General features: G+C 43.2%; 1 protein-coding gene across 4 annotated transcripts; it reads left to right on the top strand.

Moving 5' to 3' along the window:
* Positions 1 to 633: 633 nt before the first annotated feature.
* Positions 634 to 19,182, top strand: LOC122530372 (histone acetyltransferase KAT6B). 4 transcript variants are annotated; one of them, XM_043657251.1, is made up of 6 exons: positions 634 to 752; positions 4,780 to 5,580; positions 8,734 to 9,203; positions 9,458 to 11,415; positions 13,422 to 13,813; positions 14,111 to 19,182. In XM_043657251.1, exons 2-6 carry the CDS (start codon positions 5,035 to 5,037, stop codon positions 18,845 to 18,847), a joined length of 8,103 nt encoding a protein of 2,700 aa, XP_043513186.1. In that variant the 5' UTR covers positions 634 to 752; positions 4,780 to 5,034; the 3' UTR covers positions 18,848 to 19,182. The 4 variants fall into 4 exon arrangements, with proteins under 4 accessions (XP_043513186.1, XP_043513185.1, XP_043513187.1 ...); XM_043657250.1 differs by lacking the exon at positions 634 to 752 and adding an exon at positions 1,164 to 1,320; XM_043657252.1 differs by lacking the exon at positions 634 to 752 and adding an exon at positions 1,165 to 1,320 and having other exon boundaries at positions 9,458 to 9,981.
* The last annotated feature ends 65 nt before the right edge of the window (positions 19,183 to 19,247 follow it).

The following is a 19,247-nucleotide window of genomic DNA, read 5'->3' as shown; positions in this document are numbered from 1 at the left end:
CTTTAAATTTATTATTATTATACTGGTTGTCAATTATAGTTATATTAATTGATGGAAATCTGTAAAACGTGAGAAATGATTAATGTATAATTACTTGCGTCTTTTTAGTATTGCAAGATATAAGCGCACTTGTTGAAACAGTTAAAAAAACAGCACGATCGCACAGTACGTCTGCGTCGGTTTACATATGTACATACATATGCATGGGTAAGAAATTATGAAGACGAAGATGCATACATATATAGGACATGAATCTTTAAAAAAATCAATCGTTTCTTTAGTAAATTATGACATATATTCTAGATTTACAATTGGAAAAACAGAAGGGCACGGTAGTTATAATTAAGATGACAGGAATCTTTAGATATTTCTTTCAATTTTTCACAACTCGGTAACATACATATTTCCATAGTAGGTTAAAATATAAACTGATTATATTGTTGTTCATTCTATTCTTACGTTCTACGTATAAATTGATGAAATATATAAAAAGAACAATCGAAAAAAACTAAGTTACATTCACGTGTTGACACAAAAAGGAGAAAAGAAGAAAACAGAGAGAAACAGTGGTCTGAAAAGTATGTCGTTAATATTTCTAGGTAGGTGGCTCGAACATGGAAGGATACGGTCCTGGAAGCTCGTTGACAAAGCTTCTGTACACAGCGTCATGTAGCAGACGCGCGCGTGTAGTGTTGAAGAACTGATTGGGAATGGTTAAAGTGAGCGTAAAGCAAGCGACGGCCATAGTGAAGGTAGGAATATGAAATAGTTGTGTGAGAGAGGGAAGGAAGTAGAATGATATCGTATAGATAGGTGTACATCAGGTCTAAGGATGCAGATATTAGGCTGGTCTGAATATTTCCATCACAGCTTGTACACCTTATATTCCCGCGCTTGTAAGGTTTTATTCGTGATGTACATCCCATGAGACATGCTGTAGATATACAAAGATGATGCGCATGTGTGCGCGCGCGGTAGGAAACGGACGAAAAGCGACGCACGTGTGACCGGTAATGAGAGTGTACGAGTCAAAGTGGACGGTTTGATTGGTCGAGGAAAACGTGTGCCGCTACAACTGTTTCGTGATTCCGCCGTAACAGTGAGCGCGGTGTGCGCAGTGCGCTCCCCACCGCGTGCGCGCTGTGTGTAACCCCCGCAAACGCCATCTTTGTCAAGTGGGTAACCTTTGTTGATTTGTGTGAAATGTGACGCCGTTGTCGCAAGATAATTGGTAATCGTGATTAAATATCCCGTGAAACAGTATCCAGTGATCCCTGTGCCATTTTACTCTGGATTTATACATGGAATTACCGCGATCAGGTAAAAACAATTAGTCTCTCGTTAAATCTTGTAAGAGAACCACGCGAATCATCACCAGACGCATACGGGCCAGCAGCGGGTCGGGCCGCCAGCTCATGGAGGAGTGAGAGAGAGAGAGAGAGTGAGTGTGCAATAGAGTGCAAAAGAGAGAAGGAGATAATCTTCTATACGCAGTGTCTCTCCTCGCTTCTTTATATTTTTTTTTTCATGCTATGCCCAAACAAGCGAATAGCCGAATGCCATCCGTTTGCCAGGCGTTTGTTCGGAAAATTAGACAGCACGATGTTGCGGCCGAAACGTTTGCTCTTACGCGCGAAAAATTGTGCGAAACAACCGAGAGTTGGCCGTGCCTACCCAAGATGGCTGCCCGTCGGGTTTCGAGAAACTTGTGTCCTCGCTGTCTACTTAGACACGTAATTCAGTCGTTTTACATCTTTCACCCGTATATCGTGCACCAAGTATTTCACTCGAAAATGATGAAAAACTCGGTGTTGTAGCATCGTTAGCAGTAGTTAAATTGGGCGCATAGTCGGTAGCGTTAGCGGTGGCTTCGTGGGCGACGGCCGTCGCGATTACATTCGTTAGCCGTACAGTGTCTTTCTTACGAGGAACGTCGCTTGTAACGAGTTTTAACAGTTGTTTCTGCTTGAGGAACGTCAGGCAAGTTTCCCTGTTCGCACAGAGGTACCATGTTCCCGTGTTGAGATTGTAAATTGGCTACCATTGAGATTAAAATGGCTACCCGACGGTAACCAGTTGGTGATTATTAGCAAATATACCATTCGTCTCTCGAATCATTTTCTTCCTCTGCGTTCTTCTCCGTACTTTCTCGTAACTGAAAATTCGTTCAAATCATACGACGCTCTCCGTTCGTGCGTTTTTGTTCTTCGAGCGTGTGTAGTACCGAGTTAAAGTTCACGGGATGTGTGAGTATTTTCTTTATTGAAACAAATACTGATAGGAGAAGCATTTTTATTCAAGGAAGAATCGCCAAAAATGTACAAAAAGAAAAAGAAAGAAAAATGGAAAAAGAAGTAGAAAAGAAACGAGCAACGGAGTAAGAAACGCCAAGTCGGCAGTAGTTGAAATCATTCGGTAACCGTCCGTTTTCTCAGTGGCAGCTGCTCTCTCTGTTGCCATCCTCTCTTTCACCTCTCCGTCGGGTGAGAAAGGCCCCAGCAAACACAGTCAGCCGGCTTGACTACTGGCCTCCCTTCTTCCTCGTTACTGTCGTGTGTCTCAAACGGACAACGATAGATAAATTAGCTAACGTTATTCGTTTACTCCGATACTTCATTTCGTTTAATAACCGTGCGAGTAACAGAGCCTACACCTGTAGAAGTGAACAAGAAGTGAGTCACTTCGGAGTGTTCCTGAAAAAAGAAGAGAAAAGATTTATATGTACATATAATATACATTGGTTGATTTTCGATGGAAAATTCTGAATGTGTAGTGCGTTCATTCGCTTGCCGTTTCTCTCTCTCTCTCTCTCTCTCTCTCTCTCTCCACTCCCTCCTTTCTTCTCTCCCTCCATTGGTTCGTTTTCCTATATACTCCTGTTCTTCGTAATTGTTGGAATCGTGCCGATAATTGGCCGATTAATAAATTCAAGCCAAGGCTGATATTTAAAATTCAAGTCCGTTGTGAGAAAAGACAGGAATTAACTTTTATCCGTTCAACGCTCGTTTCCAATTGGGGTTTTTTTTTTTTTTTTTGTTTGAACGTGAACGAAACAATTGTTTCGCGAACACTTTATTCAGTGACACGTATGTTAAACAAAGATTAGTCATATAATAAGACCGCGTTTCTTAGTGATTCACGGACAAAGAACGCTAGATTGATTTAATTTATTGTTCGGCACGAGTACCTCCCGTTTAATTAACGAACGTTGCCCATGAAGAACGACGAACGGCGGAAATATTAGAACGAAATCGGCCAAACAAATCCCACGAGATCCATCGAGCAAACATCTCGTCATATGGTACGATTTGCATTAGGTAATGCTGACTTTAGTAAGTTAATCTGTGCAAACAGTGTTGCATCTCATCCTTCTAGATTGGCTTTGTATCATTTAACTGTATCGTTTTTGTTTGGAGATTCTTTTCGCTGTATATCTTCCACGTATAGTGGGCTCGATTATTGAATATTTATCATCGAATTCGGATATCAACAGTACTTAAACACTTGTAGAAATTTTTTTTATGAATATATACTACAATTTCGAAATTTCATTAGCGTTGGTAAGATTCGATTATTATCTGTTATATCTTACGAGATATTTAATGCAAATGTACATTTTACAGGGATCTCAAAAGTATTTAAACGTTCGAGTATTTTATTCATATATTTTACGTAATCAGTGAAATTTCAGAATTTCAGTTTTAATGTTTAATTTTCTTTATGTAACAAACATAATATGTGCCCGATCGATTCAACAAATCACGTGTAGCAACAATTTATTCGAAATTGTGCAATATATCAGTACGACGTATAGTTCAAAATATTTCACTCCCTTCCATGTGTACATAACACGTACACCTTGTGTTGAGTTTGCTTACGTCGAGGAGAAAGTTTGCCGCTTAGAAGAAAATCGGTCAATCGTTTGTAACGAGTTAAAAAATTGAGCAGTTTTGAGTGATTTCCAGCTACTGTTCTAACTGGACAGCTTTTTACGGTAACGACGGATTCGCTGTTGGGATCTAGAATGTAAAAATAAGGCAGCTCTTTCATTCTTTTGAAGTGGTTACTTTATTTCGAGTCGTTTGGTTTTGCAAAGAGAGCGGGTTATTTTTTTACATGTGTTTCGTTGAGTAACGCTCGAAGAATTCTCATGGGTTTGTCGAATGGGAAACGAAAAAACGATTGGAGGAAATGTATTTCGTTTGGACAGCTTGCCACGATTCGAGTTGTAGCTAGCAATATACGTATGTTACGTATAATAGTAACCGAATGTCACACGGTATATCTGATTAATATGGTACAGGAGACACATCGTGTGTTATCAGGAGGCCGTGGAGATAGATGCATTTATATTTAAAGATGCAAAAAACATACAAAATGTACGTAACATAGACTTAGCAGATACTTGTGTGAAAATGATGGAGAGTAGAACTTTTGGATTAATTGAATATTGCAACAGATATTAATAATTCATATATATATATATATATATATAATATTTTTCTCTCGTACTATGTACATTCTATGGACTTTTGCATCTTTAATTGTAATAAAAATCCGCATTGTTATGTACTACCATTAGCCAGATTAATAATAATGATCAGATAAATTTTTATGGCAAATAATAAATTAATATAGCAGAAACAGTTCAAAAATTTCGAACGTCCTGAACTGAAGTATATATTGACTGTAAGAAGTGGAAAACGAGAGAGAGAGAGAGAGAGAGAGAGAAGAAAAAGAGAAAGACTGCTTGGTTGATTGGTATATTCTGGTTTTTAGGGTCAGCATAAGAAGTGCGGCGCGACCTTGACGCATGGAGATGTGAAACAGCATCAACTTTGTAGAAAAATCGTGCGAGGCAACGAGTTGTTAGGCGCAGAATGTGAGTAAGTCGTAAGGGCTGACTGTGAAAAATTGACCCGGAGGCGTTCGGGCATTGTCAATCGGGTGTATATAATCTGGCCTGGTACGTGAACGTCGCCGCCGGTGTCGCCGCCGCCGCTTTCGTCGGCAGACGGCCGACCCTGACAAGCCATGGACGATCCCGAGTCCGCTGACACGTGGTTGGCCTGGTTCCTGGACGCGATCCGAAAAATCCGCAGCCAGAAACAAAGGCCGAGTGTCGAGCGGATATGCCATGCCATTCGCCAACACCATAACTATCACGAGGAGGAGATCGCCGAACACCTGGAAGTTGCAGTGAAACGTGGCGATGTGCTCAAGATCTTTAATAAGGGACAATCGTCGTACAAAGATCCGGGTGGCTTGCAGTCGAAGCCGCTGAAGGTAGGCAAAGCTTCGGATCTGAGCAAGGTACTGAGCAAGGCTGTCAGAGAGTTAGGCGAAAGGGAGGGATCGACCCTGAAGAACATCGAGAAATACATCAGACAGAGTCACACGGTCGAAGAAGAAGCGGAAGGTGACTTGAGAACAGCGCTTAGGTTATCTGCTAAAAGGGCAGTCGATCGAGGACTTGTGATCCAGGATGGTAGACTTTTCCGGCAACCGGACAGGCCACCTTGTCTCAAAAAACACGGGGATAACGCTCACGTTCCCCCGCCGGAACCGCCAGTGAATAAGGTGAGTCATTTTTTTCATTACTCATCATTAGACGGCAGATGTTTATGCATTTATTATGGGAAATTTGAAAATGTAAAAGACGCACGAAAGCGTAATATCCAAAGTAAACGTCACGAAAAAAAATTGCATAAACATCCGCAATTTACGCATCATCGTGTCCGGCATCATGTTCTTCTTCTGTTTCTTTTCATAGATCACCAATTTTCAAGGTGTTTTAGAAATAGATCATTTAGTTCAACTGTATTTCTTTTTTTCTCTAACAATACACGCTTCACGTAGAGATTTTAAAGATTGTCGAGGACGTTCAAAAATTTTGGTAATTTTGTCCCAAATATAGCAAATTATCAAGATTTGTAGTATTATCAGACTACTATTAGTGTTCACAGGTTTCGTTATATACTTAAATGCAAGTTGTTTACGTTCAAGACATCAGGCTTCGTTATATACTTAAATACAAGTTGTTTACGTTCAAGACATCAGACTTCGAATAGATAAATTATCAAGAAAAGTGAACTAAATAAAGAAGTTCCAAGTTATTTGGATTAATCTGAACGAGGTTTTAAGATACGTAAAGTGTTGTGTACGCATATGCAATATACTGATTCATATCTACCACACTCTTAGGTGAATTCGTTCAACTTACGCGCTCTTCCGTACATCCGTTCATTTACGTTATTATCGTATTCCGGCAGAATTACTTTGTTACAAGTGTCGAGTTTGACGAACAATATTCACAAAAGGATTAGACTTTTTCATCGATTTGTCTTCGCTGTGTATTCGGTAATTTATTAAAAAAAAAAGTGTCGCTTCTTAAACGCAATTATTTGCTTTTATACAGCGGATAATATAATATAATTCGGTATGCAACCATATGTGAACCTAGCAATCGCAGTGTCAACGTAAACGTATTGTAACGAGGCGTATGTTTCATATACTGTTTCAGAGTGAAAAAGGTAAAATGAATAAAATAACGTTTCGCGAAAATAACAATCAAAAAATATGCATGCTCGGATGAATTGTATATTTTTAGAATATTATACGTCTTGTGTAAAATTATACGTTATAACTTTCTCGAAATTTGCTATTATCTTTAGCTACTTCGTTTTTTTTTTTTTTTTTGTAGCTAGAAACAGTTTGCAATTATTACATTATTTTTGTCACGTGATGTGTAGCTAGTAGTCTATGCAAAACATTCGCTATGATTAAATCTATTCTTACACGTTTCTTACGTCGAGAATATGCGCCTGTTAATATAAATAATATAGTCATCAAGCCGAGGAAAGAGGAAATCTTTTAATTTGCCAATTGGTCATCGGTTCTTGTAACTTGTCAAATAGTAGAACGAGTTTCACAAATGTAGCAGCAAAGTAGCGATTTTCTTGTTCTTGTCACCTTTGACAGATCAAGTCGATCGAATATTGAATTGAAATTCTTCTGCCGCAGATACTTGGGAAGTATCAATTTTACATCGAAGTGTATCATTTGCCTCGCGAATACTCATTAGTTGACACACGATAAAGATTTAGGTCTTCAAAAAAAAAAAAAAAAAAAATATATGGACGCGCGGTACAATAAAAGCACTATTTAAAAAAAAGAAAGTCAATTATTCGCGATTGAAATCGCAATAGCGTTCGAAGCGATAGAAACTGATAGGGAGAAGATACACGTACACGGTGAAAAATAACGGGACGTATTGTATCACGAAGAGTATGTTATGCATGATCGCGTACGATTCGTGGCTCACTCAGGAGTCAACAAGGGAAATATTACGCTCTCGTTACGGTCCCTCGTGTTCGTGGCTGGGGAGTCACGGCGTGTGCCCACGCCTCAAGATGGTTAGTCGCGGCCTCACGCTAGAGGGGAACTTGAACAGAGGGGCGAGACTCTGGACGATATGCTATCGCGGTCAACTTCCGGTGACTCGTTTGTATATCGCCTCTCTTATTGATCCTCCATACATACGCCTCTCTCTCTCTCCTTTCTCTCTCTCTCTCTCATTCACTGTTCTCCTCCCCTCCTCTATTGCATTCATTTCTCCTCCCTGTTCTCCTACCGACCGCGTTTTATGCGTGTCAGGCCGCAGAGAGCACGGAAAGTTATCCAACGATCACGCCGGCGCGATCCTGACAATCTTCCCCTCCCTGTCGCTTGCTCACTGCCCTCTTATTCCTTGTTCTTCCTTCTCGAATTCTCAGGTGGTTCTCAGTTTCGCCGCCAAGCGTCACTATTTAGTTATCCAGTCCAATATTGTTCACGATTGGATCTCCTCTCGTGCACACTTTCAGTCCTTGTTACGAGAAGAACGTAATTGAAAAAGATCGGTCGAAATATACATTATTAATGTAATGTGCGACATTTTTCGCAAATTCAAGATCTAATTATTATTGACTTTTGATATTAATATTACATATGTCGTCGAAAATTTAAACAATATTCATGATAATACTATAATAATCACTGTTACATTCTATAGCAATTACTATGCATATATTTCATATATTCTACACAATAACTGATTTTGTTATAATAGGTATAAAAAAAAAACTATCGATGCGTCAAAGAAGAATATGTTAAGAAGCCAAGAGCGCGGGATCGTTCAATCGCATAACTGTTAGTTATAGCTGCTCTCTGGTAGAGCAACAGGTCGCTGTTTCGAGACGCGGATCCTGATCACGCGTATCCTGTACGTTGAAACGATTCTCCGTGAACTCTATGTCTGACTCGAACGAAGCCAAAAATGTCAACTAGCTGGAATACAGAGATTATTATAGGCTATCCTTGTATTTGTGTTGCGTGCGTTTTAAAAATTCCATTCACAAGTTTGAAATCGTTGGAGGAAGTTAGAGTACAATTGATTTGTAGAGATTATTTATCCTTCTTAACTGTTAGTAAGATAGTAGTAAGTATTTATCCTTACTGTTTCAGTAAACTATTTATCCTTCGTTACAAAAGTTGTGACAGTTGTTTTGAAAATGAAAAATGTTTTCTTCCTTTGAATTGATACAAGTTCACAGAATATATAGATGTAGCAATAGTTTGTTACTGAGGATTTATGGCACCTTTTCATCTTCACAATTATGTCACATTAAAATCATCTCCATTATCATGTGATTTTCGTACAGTATATTCATATTTTATTTAATTTTGTCGTAGCTGCCAGCTCCACTACCGATCTGCAGAGAATGCCTTGGCGCGACGATAGCTGGAAGCAATAATAACACGAAGCGGAACGTCAACGAGAAACTGAGCAGGTGTAGCGTATGCGGCGCAGCTTTACACAATTCTTGCGCACCGCCGGAACTTTCGATTCTCGTTGACAGAGGTATAACGTGGTCTTGTGACGATTGCTCGCCAACGTGTGCCGGGTGTCAGTTGGAACGGGAGTCACAAAATTACCTGGTAAAATGCGCTGGCTGTGTTAAGTGTTATCATCCGGCTTGTTTGGACCCGGCGCTTGACAAAAAGAACAAAACACCGTGGAGATGTCGGCATTGTCAAACGGCGCATACCCCGGTATCGAAGGACGATAGCAAAAGAAATAAAACACAGGACACGGCAAATTCTGTCGAGAGCACGCCGACTAGCGCGAGGAAGAGACTTAGCAAATTACGTGAAAATAGAAAGTAAGCGGAAATTTGATGTGAAGCAATCTTTAGGTTCGAATTTAGTTGTGCTATCCCCCTTAGAAAGATTTAATCCTTTCGACGCGTCATTTTTCTTTTTCTTCAGTTTTTATTTATTTGATTTTTTTTTCTTTTTTCTTTTCTTTTACATTAAAACCGACAACACTGAGCTAGTGTTGTTGAAAGGGTTAAAGTTAAGGGAAAGTAACAACAACCGGTTGACAAACAATTTGAATAGACAACGTCTGTTTCAGAGCGACAGTATCCAGAAAGAGCCTGACGGTTTCAACTGCGGTGAAGAAAAGCGGCGCAGGAGTGGCACAGGTGGACGGCAGCTCGGACGGTAATGCGGGTGTTGTCTCCCCTCGTCAACCACCTTTGATTTCCTCTCCCTTACCACAACCCCCCACCCCACTCGCAGGCCAGGGTAGGCTACTAGAAGAGAAAAACGATCGGATTTCCAAAGAGAAGCAAAAGTTTTTTAGGCTGAGTGCGTTTAATGCGGAGCACAATAAGTTGAAGCGGGTGGGGGGCGGTGAGAAGTCGAAATGTTCGCAGGACGTTAGTCCTAGATTAACTCGGGGTAACGCGAACCAGAAGCAGCAATCCATGCTCGGTAAAAAGGTAGTAACGCCAATGTCTAGTAGTAGCAGCAGCAGCGACGCGAGCGATAGCGATTCATCCGACGACTCGAGTGATACGACCGATGATGACGACGAAGACGACGCGGAGGAGGAGGGGAACGGACAGGGGGGAGAAGAGGAGGAAGAGGTGAATGGTAATAGCTCTAGCGCATCCAGTAATACGTCCACTTCGGACGAGGATGACGACGACGACGATGACGACGACGACGACGATGAAGAGGAGGATGACGACGGCGACGATGGTCACAAGAAACGTCGTGCTGTTGTCGTCGGTAGTAGCGGTGGTGGTGGTGGTGGTGGTGTTACCGGTACCGATAATTCTCCTAAGCCAAGAGGTCCGTTCTCTTGTGATTTGAACGAGGACAAACCTTGGGGTTTTGCCGCAGCCGCGGCCAAGCTCAACATGGAGTCACCGTTTTTTAGTAACATTACCAGCACCTTCGGCGCCCCGTTACCTAAGCTCGATGTAAGCAGCACGCCGACGTTTGGCTTGCACATACAGCCAGCTGTTAATTCGTTCGACGGAAAGAAGAAACAGAAGAACGATCGAAGTATCAGTGGTATAACGAACAGTTTCACCGACACGAATAAGGTTAAACCTGGTAGCGGCCAGTTGAAAGGTCTGTTCGATGGATTGAGTCACTTTTTTTCAGTACCTACTAGTAGCAGAGTAAGATCTAGCGCGTTGACGCCTAATTACGCGCCCGACAGAAGAAAGCGGCCTAACGCGGACGACAGCGATAACAGAACGAGTAAAGTTTCCAAAGGAATGCAGATTAATAAGATCAAGCGTGACAACGCGTCGTCTGGTTTAGGCAAGTCGAAAGAGAAAAAAAAGACGGAGGCGGCGGGGGCCGACGTGCCGAGGGTACCTCGGCCTGGGATTTTCACACCTTCCGACGAAACTTTATTCAGTTCTCTCAACGAGAAACTACCAAAAATGACACCGTCGAATTTAGTTAAAACTGCGGTTAATAGCAAAAGGCACGAACACGAAAGGAGGAAACTGATGAAAGATGACGCGCCGTTAGTAAAGTGTGCGGCTAGCGCATCATCACCATCGTTGCCACTGCCGTTATTGTCATCGTTATCGTCGTCGTCGTCGTCATCGTCATCGTCCTCGTCGTCGTCATCGTCGTCATCATCGTCGTCGTCGTCATCGTCATCGTCATCGTCGTCGTCGTCGTCATCGTCTTCGTCGTCGTCATCGTTTCCATTACCGTTACCGTTATCGTCACCCTTGCCGTTACCGTTGCCATCATCATCATCATCACCGTCTACTTTGCCGTTGTCCTCGCTGTCGTCATCGTCGTCCTCACCATCATTGCTGTCGACGTCATTGCCGGCATCATCGGCCCTTAGGCCCGATCAGCATTCGCGAAAGAGAAACACACTCGTGGAAGGGAACCAGACACGCCACCCTGTGCCCGCTGTATCGAAATCCGGCCTGAGCTCCGATCCCGTGAAATCAAATCCCAGCCTAAAGTCCAATCCACGAGCCTGTACTAGCGCCACCACCACCAACACCACCACGACACCCCGCGCGACACCCTGCTCCACCAGGAAGGGTAAGAATCTACCCCACCCGTTCACGAGTCCTAACCTCGATGATGCACCCAAGTCGCAAAGAAGAATTCCCTCTAATCTAATCCTCGCTCACCACCACGTGGATGTGTTGGCGGTGTGGTGTGGTATGATGTATGTGTTCATGTACGTCTGACATAATCTGTTTCAAGAAAACATGATTGTTCTCAACTAACAGCTGGTTTCTCGTGGCCCATCGATAAATTATTGTATCATCATACACAATATGCTATATAACGATTAAGCATTGAACGAGCATTACTTTACGCGTAATAAGAACAATCAGGTCTCTTGATAGGACGTATTGTTTATCGCTTATTACGTGGTGTAAAACTTATGGAAACCTGAATTTTCTAGCTGCAAAGACCGTCTTTTATATTCGATTCGTTCCTCGCATCAGCGTTTTCAGATCAAATTTGTGTCTCGTACAAACATGTATTTCCATTCGTTTTACACTACGGACAACTCTTACATGGTTATTGCATGTTACTAATAACGTTATTTGGCTCTGGCATACACTCCTTTTTTTCTTCCACATATCATATAGTTGTCAAATACATAATTAGTGCACGTAGTACGTAAATAAACGCACTCGACTACTTGGACCGTTCACCGTGATAATTTCGCTGCTGCACAATTTTTTTTTTTTTTTCGTTTTTAACTTCTCACTACTTCTAACTTGATCAACTTCTTTACAGTTTGTACAGTCGGCGACACAAAGATTTAACCGAATACCTAAGATAAACTGTAACCGTTTCTTATCTATTCTTCGCTGTTTTTCACGATACATCCATTAGATTGTCATTATCGTGTTTAATATACAAAGGAATATTAAAAGATCGAATTATTCTGTTAAGGAGTTTAGGATAATTGAGAGCTCCGATTACTTCGAGTACGACATAGATACGAAGCTCGAGTGGGTATCGTGAAAGTTTTTCCAATTACTCGATATCCTGATTCTATAAAGAATCAAAGATTGACGAAAGGAAAAGAGGGGGAAAGGAGAGAGGATTAGGGAAGAAAAAAGAATTAAGTAACCAATGCCGATCAGTTCACAGGATGAAGAAATACGGCGCTAGGTGACATATTTCAGCCAGTCGTCTGTCTGGTATTAATAATATTGGAATCCTATCTGCTGCTGCTCTGACATTTTTAGCAGGCTCTGTTCTCTTGACTCGCTGTCTTCCACCATGATAAAATTTTACGAGTAAAAAAAAAAAAAAAGTGGAAGAAAGGAAAGACAGAAAAGGGAAAACGAGAAGTAAAAAAAAAAAAAAAAAAAAAACGAAAAGAAACGAAACGAAGGGAAAACAAAAAATCCGCTTTTGCCATCGAAGAGCCAACTTGATACTCTGCCAACACATCCCACGAAAACCACCTACCCCATAGCTTTGCTTTGGATACTACTCACAATATTAACAGCTAATTAATTGTTGTCGCACTCGATATTACCGAAGATTATCAATGCACAAGTTAATATATTTACGCTTTGCGACTACAACTATATATCCGCTTCTCTAGTGGACAGATTTTTTTTCTTTTTTCGTCCCTCTTTTTTTTTTTTTTTTTTTTTTTTTTTTTTTTTTTACTTTCCTCACGCATCACGATTAAAATTGTACTCTTTCTTTCGAGTTGCATTCCCCGACAAATTTATAATAACATACCCGGTGAAGATTTTACGTTTGTTCACGTACGACTTGTATCAAAAGTTTCTCACTGTTGGTATCGTATCAGAGCCTCCCTTAATCACGTGTATCGTGTTTTTCGTGCAACGAAACGTTTGTCTGCATTGCAATTAATGTTTCTTTTATGGTAAACGAGTAAGAGAGAAAATATCGAGCAAATCGAGACATGGATTCAAGTTCTGTGGATTAATTGTTACAGTGGAATCGTAAAGGAATTTTTGTTCCCTTGTTCTGTTCACTGCATAAAACAATGCGAGTCAGCGCGCGAGCATGTAGGAAGTTAGTTTTCTTATATTTGTTTACAGAGGAACCGATTCTACCTCAGACCTTACCACCGGGTGTCACGCAAAAGGATGTTGAGCTGTTTAAGGATGCCCGGGATAGAGCGGCTCGGTTAACCGCCGTGAATGGTGACGCAGTGGAAACCACGACAGTAAGCCTTGGGAGCAGTACAGGAAATACAGGGAGTGGCATTAGGAATCCCGCGGCCATAGTTTTCGGCCGTTATGAAGTAGAGACCTGGTATTCCAGTCCGTTTCCCCAGGAGTATGCAAGACTACCAAAACTGTTCTTCTGTGAATTTTGTTTAAAGTACACGAAGAGTCGAGCTGTACTTGACAGACACATGGATAAATGTCAGTGGAGGCATCCTCCGGCAACTGAGATCTACAGATGCAACGGATTGTCTGTGTTTGAGGTACACAACGTTTCTTTTCTTTCTCTTGGAGCCCCTTTGACACTGTAACAAAATAAAGTTCAAAGAAATTAAGAATTAAAATTAGTTCCACTCTTTTTCTTTTTTTTTTTTTTTTTTTTTTTCAAAAATGAAACTTCTAATTTAATCATTTCTGACTTTCAGTTTATTCTGAAACTATAGAATCATGAAGTTACACTCCTTTCATATTACATCATGAAGGAGCTAGAATTGGACAGACAATATAATGTGATGTATCTTATCAATGGAGCAATGAAAATTCGAATTATTGTGTTTCAGATCGATGGTAACGTCAACAAAATATACTGTCAAAATCTGTGTCTGCTAGCGAAATTGTTCTTGGATCATAAAACCTTGTACTACGACGTGGAGCCATTTTTGTTCTACGCGGTAACGAAAAATGACAAGTATGGCTGTCATTTGGTTGGTTATTTCAGCAAAGAGAAGCATTGTCCCGCGCAGAGATACAACGTGTCGTGCATCATGACATTGCCGCAATATCAGAGACAAGGATTTGGCAGATTTCTCATTGAATTTAGTTACCTTCTGTCGAAAGTGGAAGGCATCCCCGGCACGCCAGAGAAACCTCTTTCGGATCTCGGTCGAGTGTCGTATCACTCGTTCTGGAAAAGCGTCGTGCTTGAATATCTTGACGCCCATCGAGATTCCACGGATATCAAACTGGGAGATATAACGAAGGAGACTGGCGTGTCGGCACACGATATCGCAACTGCTATGCAACTGCTGGGGTTCGTTAGATCGGTCCATTTACCCGGCGAGGGGAATTCCAAAGTGGCTGTGGTGGTCGATTGGGGCAAAGTGGACGCTCACATGGCGAAAATACGAAAGAGCTCGCGCATCAAGTTAGATCCTGACTGTCTTAGATGGATACCGCTGCTCACGCAGATTCCCAATCCGTATCAAAGTATGGAGGAAAGTGGCGACACTAGTTCCGAGTCTTCGCCCGTAGTGGAACCGAAACACGTGCCGACGATCGTCGAGAAGATTCAAAAGGTTAAGATTAAAAAGAAACCGAGAGGCAGGAGGCTAGGGCAGAGGCGATCCTCGCCATTCAAACAGAAAACTAGCATTTCGAAATTAAGCACTTTGAAATCGAATGGACAGAAGAATTCTGTTTCCAAGGATGCGAAAGAACCAAGAGACGCAAAGGCGCTGAAAGAGGCAAAGGAAGCTAAGGAGACGAACGCGGTCAAGGAGGCGAAAGAAACGAAAGAAACGAAGGACACGGAGAAAAGGAGTCGAAACGCTGTTGCCACGGAAAATCCTAAAGAAGCCATGGAGGTGGAAACGAAGAGCGCTACGACATCGTCGAGGAACTCTCGCGCGCTGGCTGCTTCAAAAAACATGAACTCGATGAATTCAACGACGTCATCTACGACAACGACCACGACTACTACTGTAGCGACAACCACCACCACGACGATGTCCAGACGAAGAATTAGAACGCCAAAGACACCTCTGGGTAGCGCCTCGGTAACGACGGCGATGACTACAACAACGTCGACTCCCCTGCGAAAACGAAAACATTCCGAAAAGACTGACGTTGAAGAAAAGGAGGAAGGTAGTTCTCGAAAGAGAACTCGAGAATCGTTGCGCGAGAAAGAAAAGGACAAAGAACGAGAGAGAGAAAGAGAGAAACTCAAGGAGCGTGATAAACCGAAAGAGAGGGATAGTCATCCTAAAGATAAGGACAAGGATAACATGAACGAGGTGGAGAAGTCGTCTTCTAAGGCGATGGAATCGTCTGTGTCGTCGGTAACGCAGAAACCTACGAAAAAGCAATGCAAGGTTGACGATATTTTGTTGAAAGTGACCAGCCGACAATCCAAGTTACACTTGCAAACGAAACAGGCGAAAGAAAAGAAAAATTTGGAACAGAGCCAGTGTAATGGGAAAGAAGAGGCAAAGGAGGTTAAAAGTTTGCCGGTGTCGAGACGGGGGAGAGCAAAAGTCGAAAAGGAGGCTCTAAAGATGCCACAGTTAAAACCGGAAACCCCTACGAAGGATCGACCGGAAACCCCTGTGATACTTCCTCCATCGTTATCTCCGCCGCCATGCTCTGAAGAGATCGAATCTCTCTCGAGTGTTAAGCAACAATCGTCTCCTGTTGCAGAGCAGCTACTTACAGCCCCTGCCAAGAAAGAGATTTCCAACGCACCGGAAACTGTGAAGAATAGAGACGACGTTGTTGAACAAACTGATAATGCCGATGGCGGTAGCACTGACGATGCTTGTGGATCGACCGTTCTTCCGGAAGTAGAAGCAACTGTATCCGCTAGCCCGGGAGAGTACGAGGGAGGAGACGAGGACGAGGGCGAAGAAGAAGTACCTGCACCGAAATTGAAACCTATGACAAACGCGAAGACCGATTTGAGCGAACGAAGTGAAAAATCAGAGGACGACGCGCACGAGAAAAAGCTCGAAGACGACACCGTCGCTTCCTTCACGCCGAAGCCGATGTCTGAATCGGAATCGGCTATGTTGGAGGAAGAAGTACAAAGAGGAGAGATTGAAGAGAGAGAAGGTGAGGTAGCAGTGGACAAGGGTGAAGGCGAGGCCGAAAGAGAAGATGAAAGTGAACGCGAACGAGATGGCGATGGCGAAGGAGTAATGGAGACAGCGGAAGGAAAGGAGGAGGAGAATACACTTGCAAAGGGGGAATGTGACAAAGATTTAGAGACTGAGAAAGCAGTTTGTAGTTCGGAAACGTCTAAATTGGTACCTGATCTTTCTTCGCCTAAAGAAGAAGAAGAAATTGAAAAGTTGAAAACTGTTAGTCAAGATGTAGGTAGCTGTAGAGAAACTGACGGAGTTTCCGAGAGATTAACGTTAAAGAATTCGAAAGAAGAATTGACGAGGCCAAAGATAGAAACTTCACCTGCAACGCCCACAGAGAGAAAGGAATCGTCCTCTGCTGTTTCCAATATCGCGTCGCCTGAAACAGGGCCGTTCACGCCCCAAGAGAAAGTCTTGCCCATTATCGAGCAGCAAGAAACGACTATCCACCTTCAAACTCATTCAGAAGAATTGAAACAGAATTCGCCCGAAAGTGGTAAGACAACGCCTCACTTGGACAATCCCGGTTCGGTGAAACGGACACCCCCTTCGCAACCTGATTTACCGTCTATGGGAGTTTATACGCCGGATTCGACCACGAATTCGGTGCACTCGTTGCATTACGGCCAATGCGACTTGGACGTTAGCCAGTTAGGGCTGGAGTCTCCTACGTCGATCGCTAGCGACCTTGCCTCGCAGAACAGCGTCGAGAGACCACCGAGCGCGTTGCCATCGATGCCATCTTCTGTTAGCGTACCAATTTCGGTGTCGATGCAAATAACTACGCCGGTCACATCCGCCGCTGTAAATATTTCACCGCAAGTACAGTACGCCGATTGTTCAATGCCTCAGCATACTCCGTCGACGCACGTCAATATTCATCCGATGCATCAACCTCCTCATACACCGCAGCCTCTTCAGCAGCCACGTACACCGCAGTCTCACACGCCTCAAAGTATACCAACGCAAAGCCCACAACCTCTTCCGCAAAGTCATACGCCGCAGCCGTTACCTCAGTCTCACACGCCGCAGCCACTCTCTCAGTCTCACACGCCGCAAAGTATTCCGACGCAGAGTCCTCAACCGATGCGACAGAGTCACACGCCGCAGCCTTTACCACCGTCCCACACACCTCAACCGATGCAATTGTCGCTGGCTCAACAAACGCAAAACCAAAGTATGACGCACGGTCAATCTCAGCAGCAGCAGCAGCAGCAGCAGCAGTCTCAAGCACAGCAACAGTCTCAACAGCAGTCCGCGCATCAACAGCAACAGCAATCGCAGCAAACGCAGTCTCACAGTAACAAAAGGGCCAGTGGCTCGCAAACGACTCACAGGTCGAGGTCGGCGCAGCAGAGTAGCAGATCGCATCGAACCACACCCCCTACGTCGCACGCTCAGGCCTCGTCTCAAGGCCATACGACTTCCCACACGAGTCACACGAGCTCCCACACGAGCCACACAAGCTCCCACACGAGCCATACAACGATAGCGCATACAACGCACGTACCGCCGCAGTATCAGCAATCGTCGTCGATGAGTGTACCACCTGTACCTCATCCGCATTCTCATACTCATGCTGCTCACTCGCACAACATGGCCGTTATTTCGCAAGGGAATTACATGGCCGTCGCTTCGCAAACCTTTCCAACGCAGAACACGTACGTGATCCAGCATCGAAGCAGCAGATCCGGTGCACCGACACCGTGCACCACAGCGACGAATTTTTATATTCAGACGAGCGCGATGCCACCGCATTCGCACACACCGGCCCCTTCTCTGTCAGCTTCTGGAAATCACCAAACCACGAATTCATGCAGTCTAGCAAAGTTGCAACAGCTGACGAACGGATTGGAGATGATACCTCCTACACCTCCGCCGGCGATGAACCTAACGCCACCGCCGCCAATACCACACACTATGACGCCACCGCAAACGTCGAGGCAGTTGCCGACGCCGCCTCAAGTACCCCTTGGTTATGCAAAAAATTACTATAACGTCAATACGGTTCCGCCTACTACTCCTGGACCGCCCAGTAGATCGACCTCGAGGTCATCGGCGAACGCAAATATGCCGTCTCTGACACAACCGTATCCAAGCGAGAGCCTGTATCGTCAGACTCTCGATCCTGGAAGTACCTGTCCTCAGATGCAGAGCGCCGCTAGCAGAGTCAGTCCCAACGTAGCGATAAATACGAATCTCATGGCCCAGTATGGCTATCGTGTGGCACAGCCTGGCACCGGCTACATGAATCAAGCGGCGCAGCTCGGTGGTTTCATGAATCAAGCCAGCCAGTTACCTGTCGGAGTTGTTAATGTACCTGCACCGTACCCTCAGGATCCTCATCAGCAAAATCCAGCAGCGGTGTACACGACGTATCACGGTTACATAAATGGCGGTCTTATGCAGCCTTTGAATAGTTCGATGAGGCCACGTTAGCCCCACTTATCTAAACGCACATTCTCTCATTTACAATAACACGATACCCCGAACCAAACCGGGGGGGGCAATTTCCACGTACTAATGGGTTCATCGACTAACAATGATCGCTTCATCTTGGACAAGTTAATGCTCTCTTCTATACGAACTCTGGACAACTTTTTAGGGAAGATATTACCTATCGAGAGACTTCTTACTACTTCCTTGCATTCGCTTCCACTTTTATCCTTTGAACGAACACTGAATACTATTTTTCCTGTCTTTCTTTTCCACCGATATTTCATTATTTTTAACTTACGTTCACCGACGTATTGTTTTTTTTTTTTTTTTTTTTTTTATTTTTGTCAAAGTTCAATTTTTCATTTTTTTCAATTACAAAAAATAATATTCGAGACTAGAG

This window comes from Frieseomelitta varia, unplaced genomic scaffold (assembly GCF_011392965.1).
Source record: "Frieseomelitta varia isolate USP_RPSP 00005682 unplaced genomic scaffold, Fvar_1.2 scaffold_34, whole genome shotgun sequence".
NCBI classification, from domain to species: domain Eukaryota; kingdom Metazoa; phylum Arthropoda; class Insecta; order Hymenoptera; family Apidae; genus Frieseomelitta; species Frieseomelitta varia.
The sequence above is the reverse complement of the archived record's forward strand: the minus strand, read 5'-3'. Positions and strand labels throughout refer to the sequence as shown.

What these genes read in the sequence shown, in the direction of transcription:
- LOC122530372 (XM_043657251.1), top strand. Translation starts at nt 5,035, where the DNA reads ATGGACGATCCCGAGTCCGCTGACACGTGGTTGGCCTGGTTCCTGGAC. An exon ending in AAATTACGTGAAAATAGAAA is followed by an intron (nt 9,204 to 9,457) that starts GTAAGCGGAAAT and finishes CGTCTGTTTCAG; the next exon opens with AGCGACAGTATCCAGAAAGA. An exon ending in ACGGATTGTCTGTGTTTGAG is followed by an intron (nt 13,814 to 14,110) that starts GTACACAACGTT and finishes ATTGTGTTTCAG; the next exon opens with ATCGATGGTAACGTCAACAA.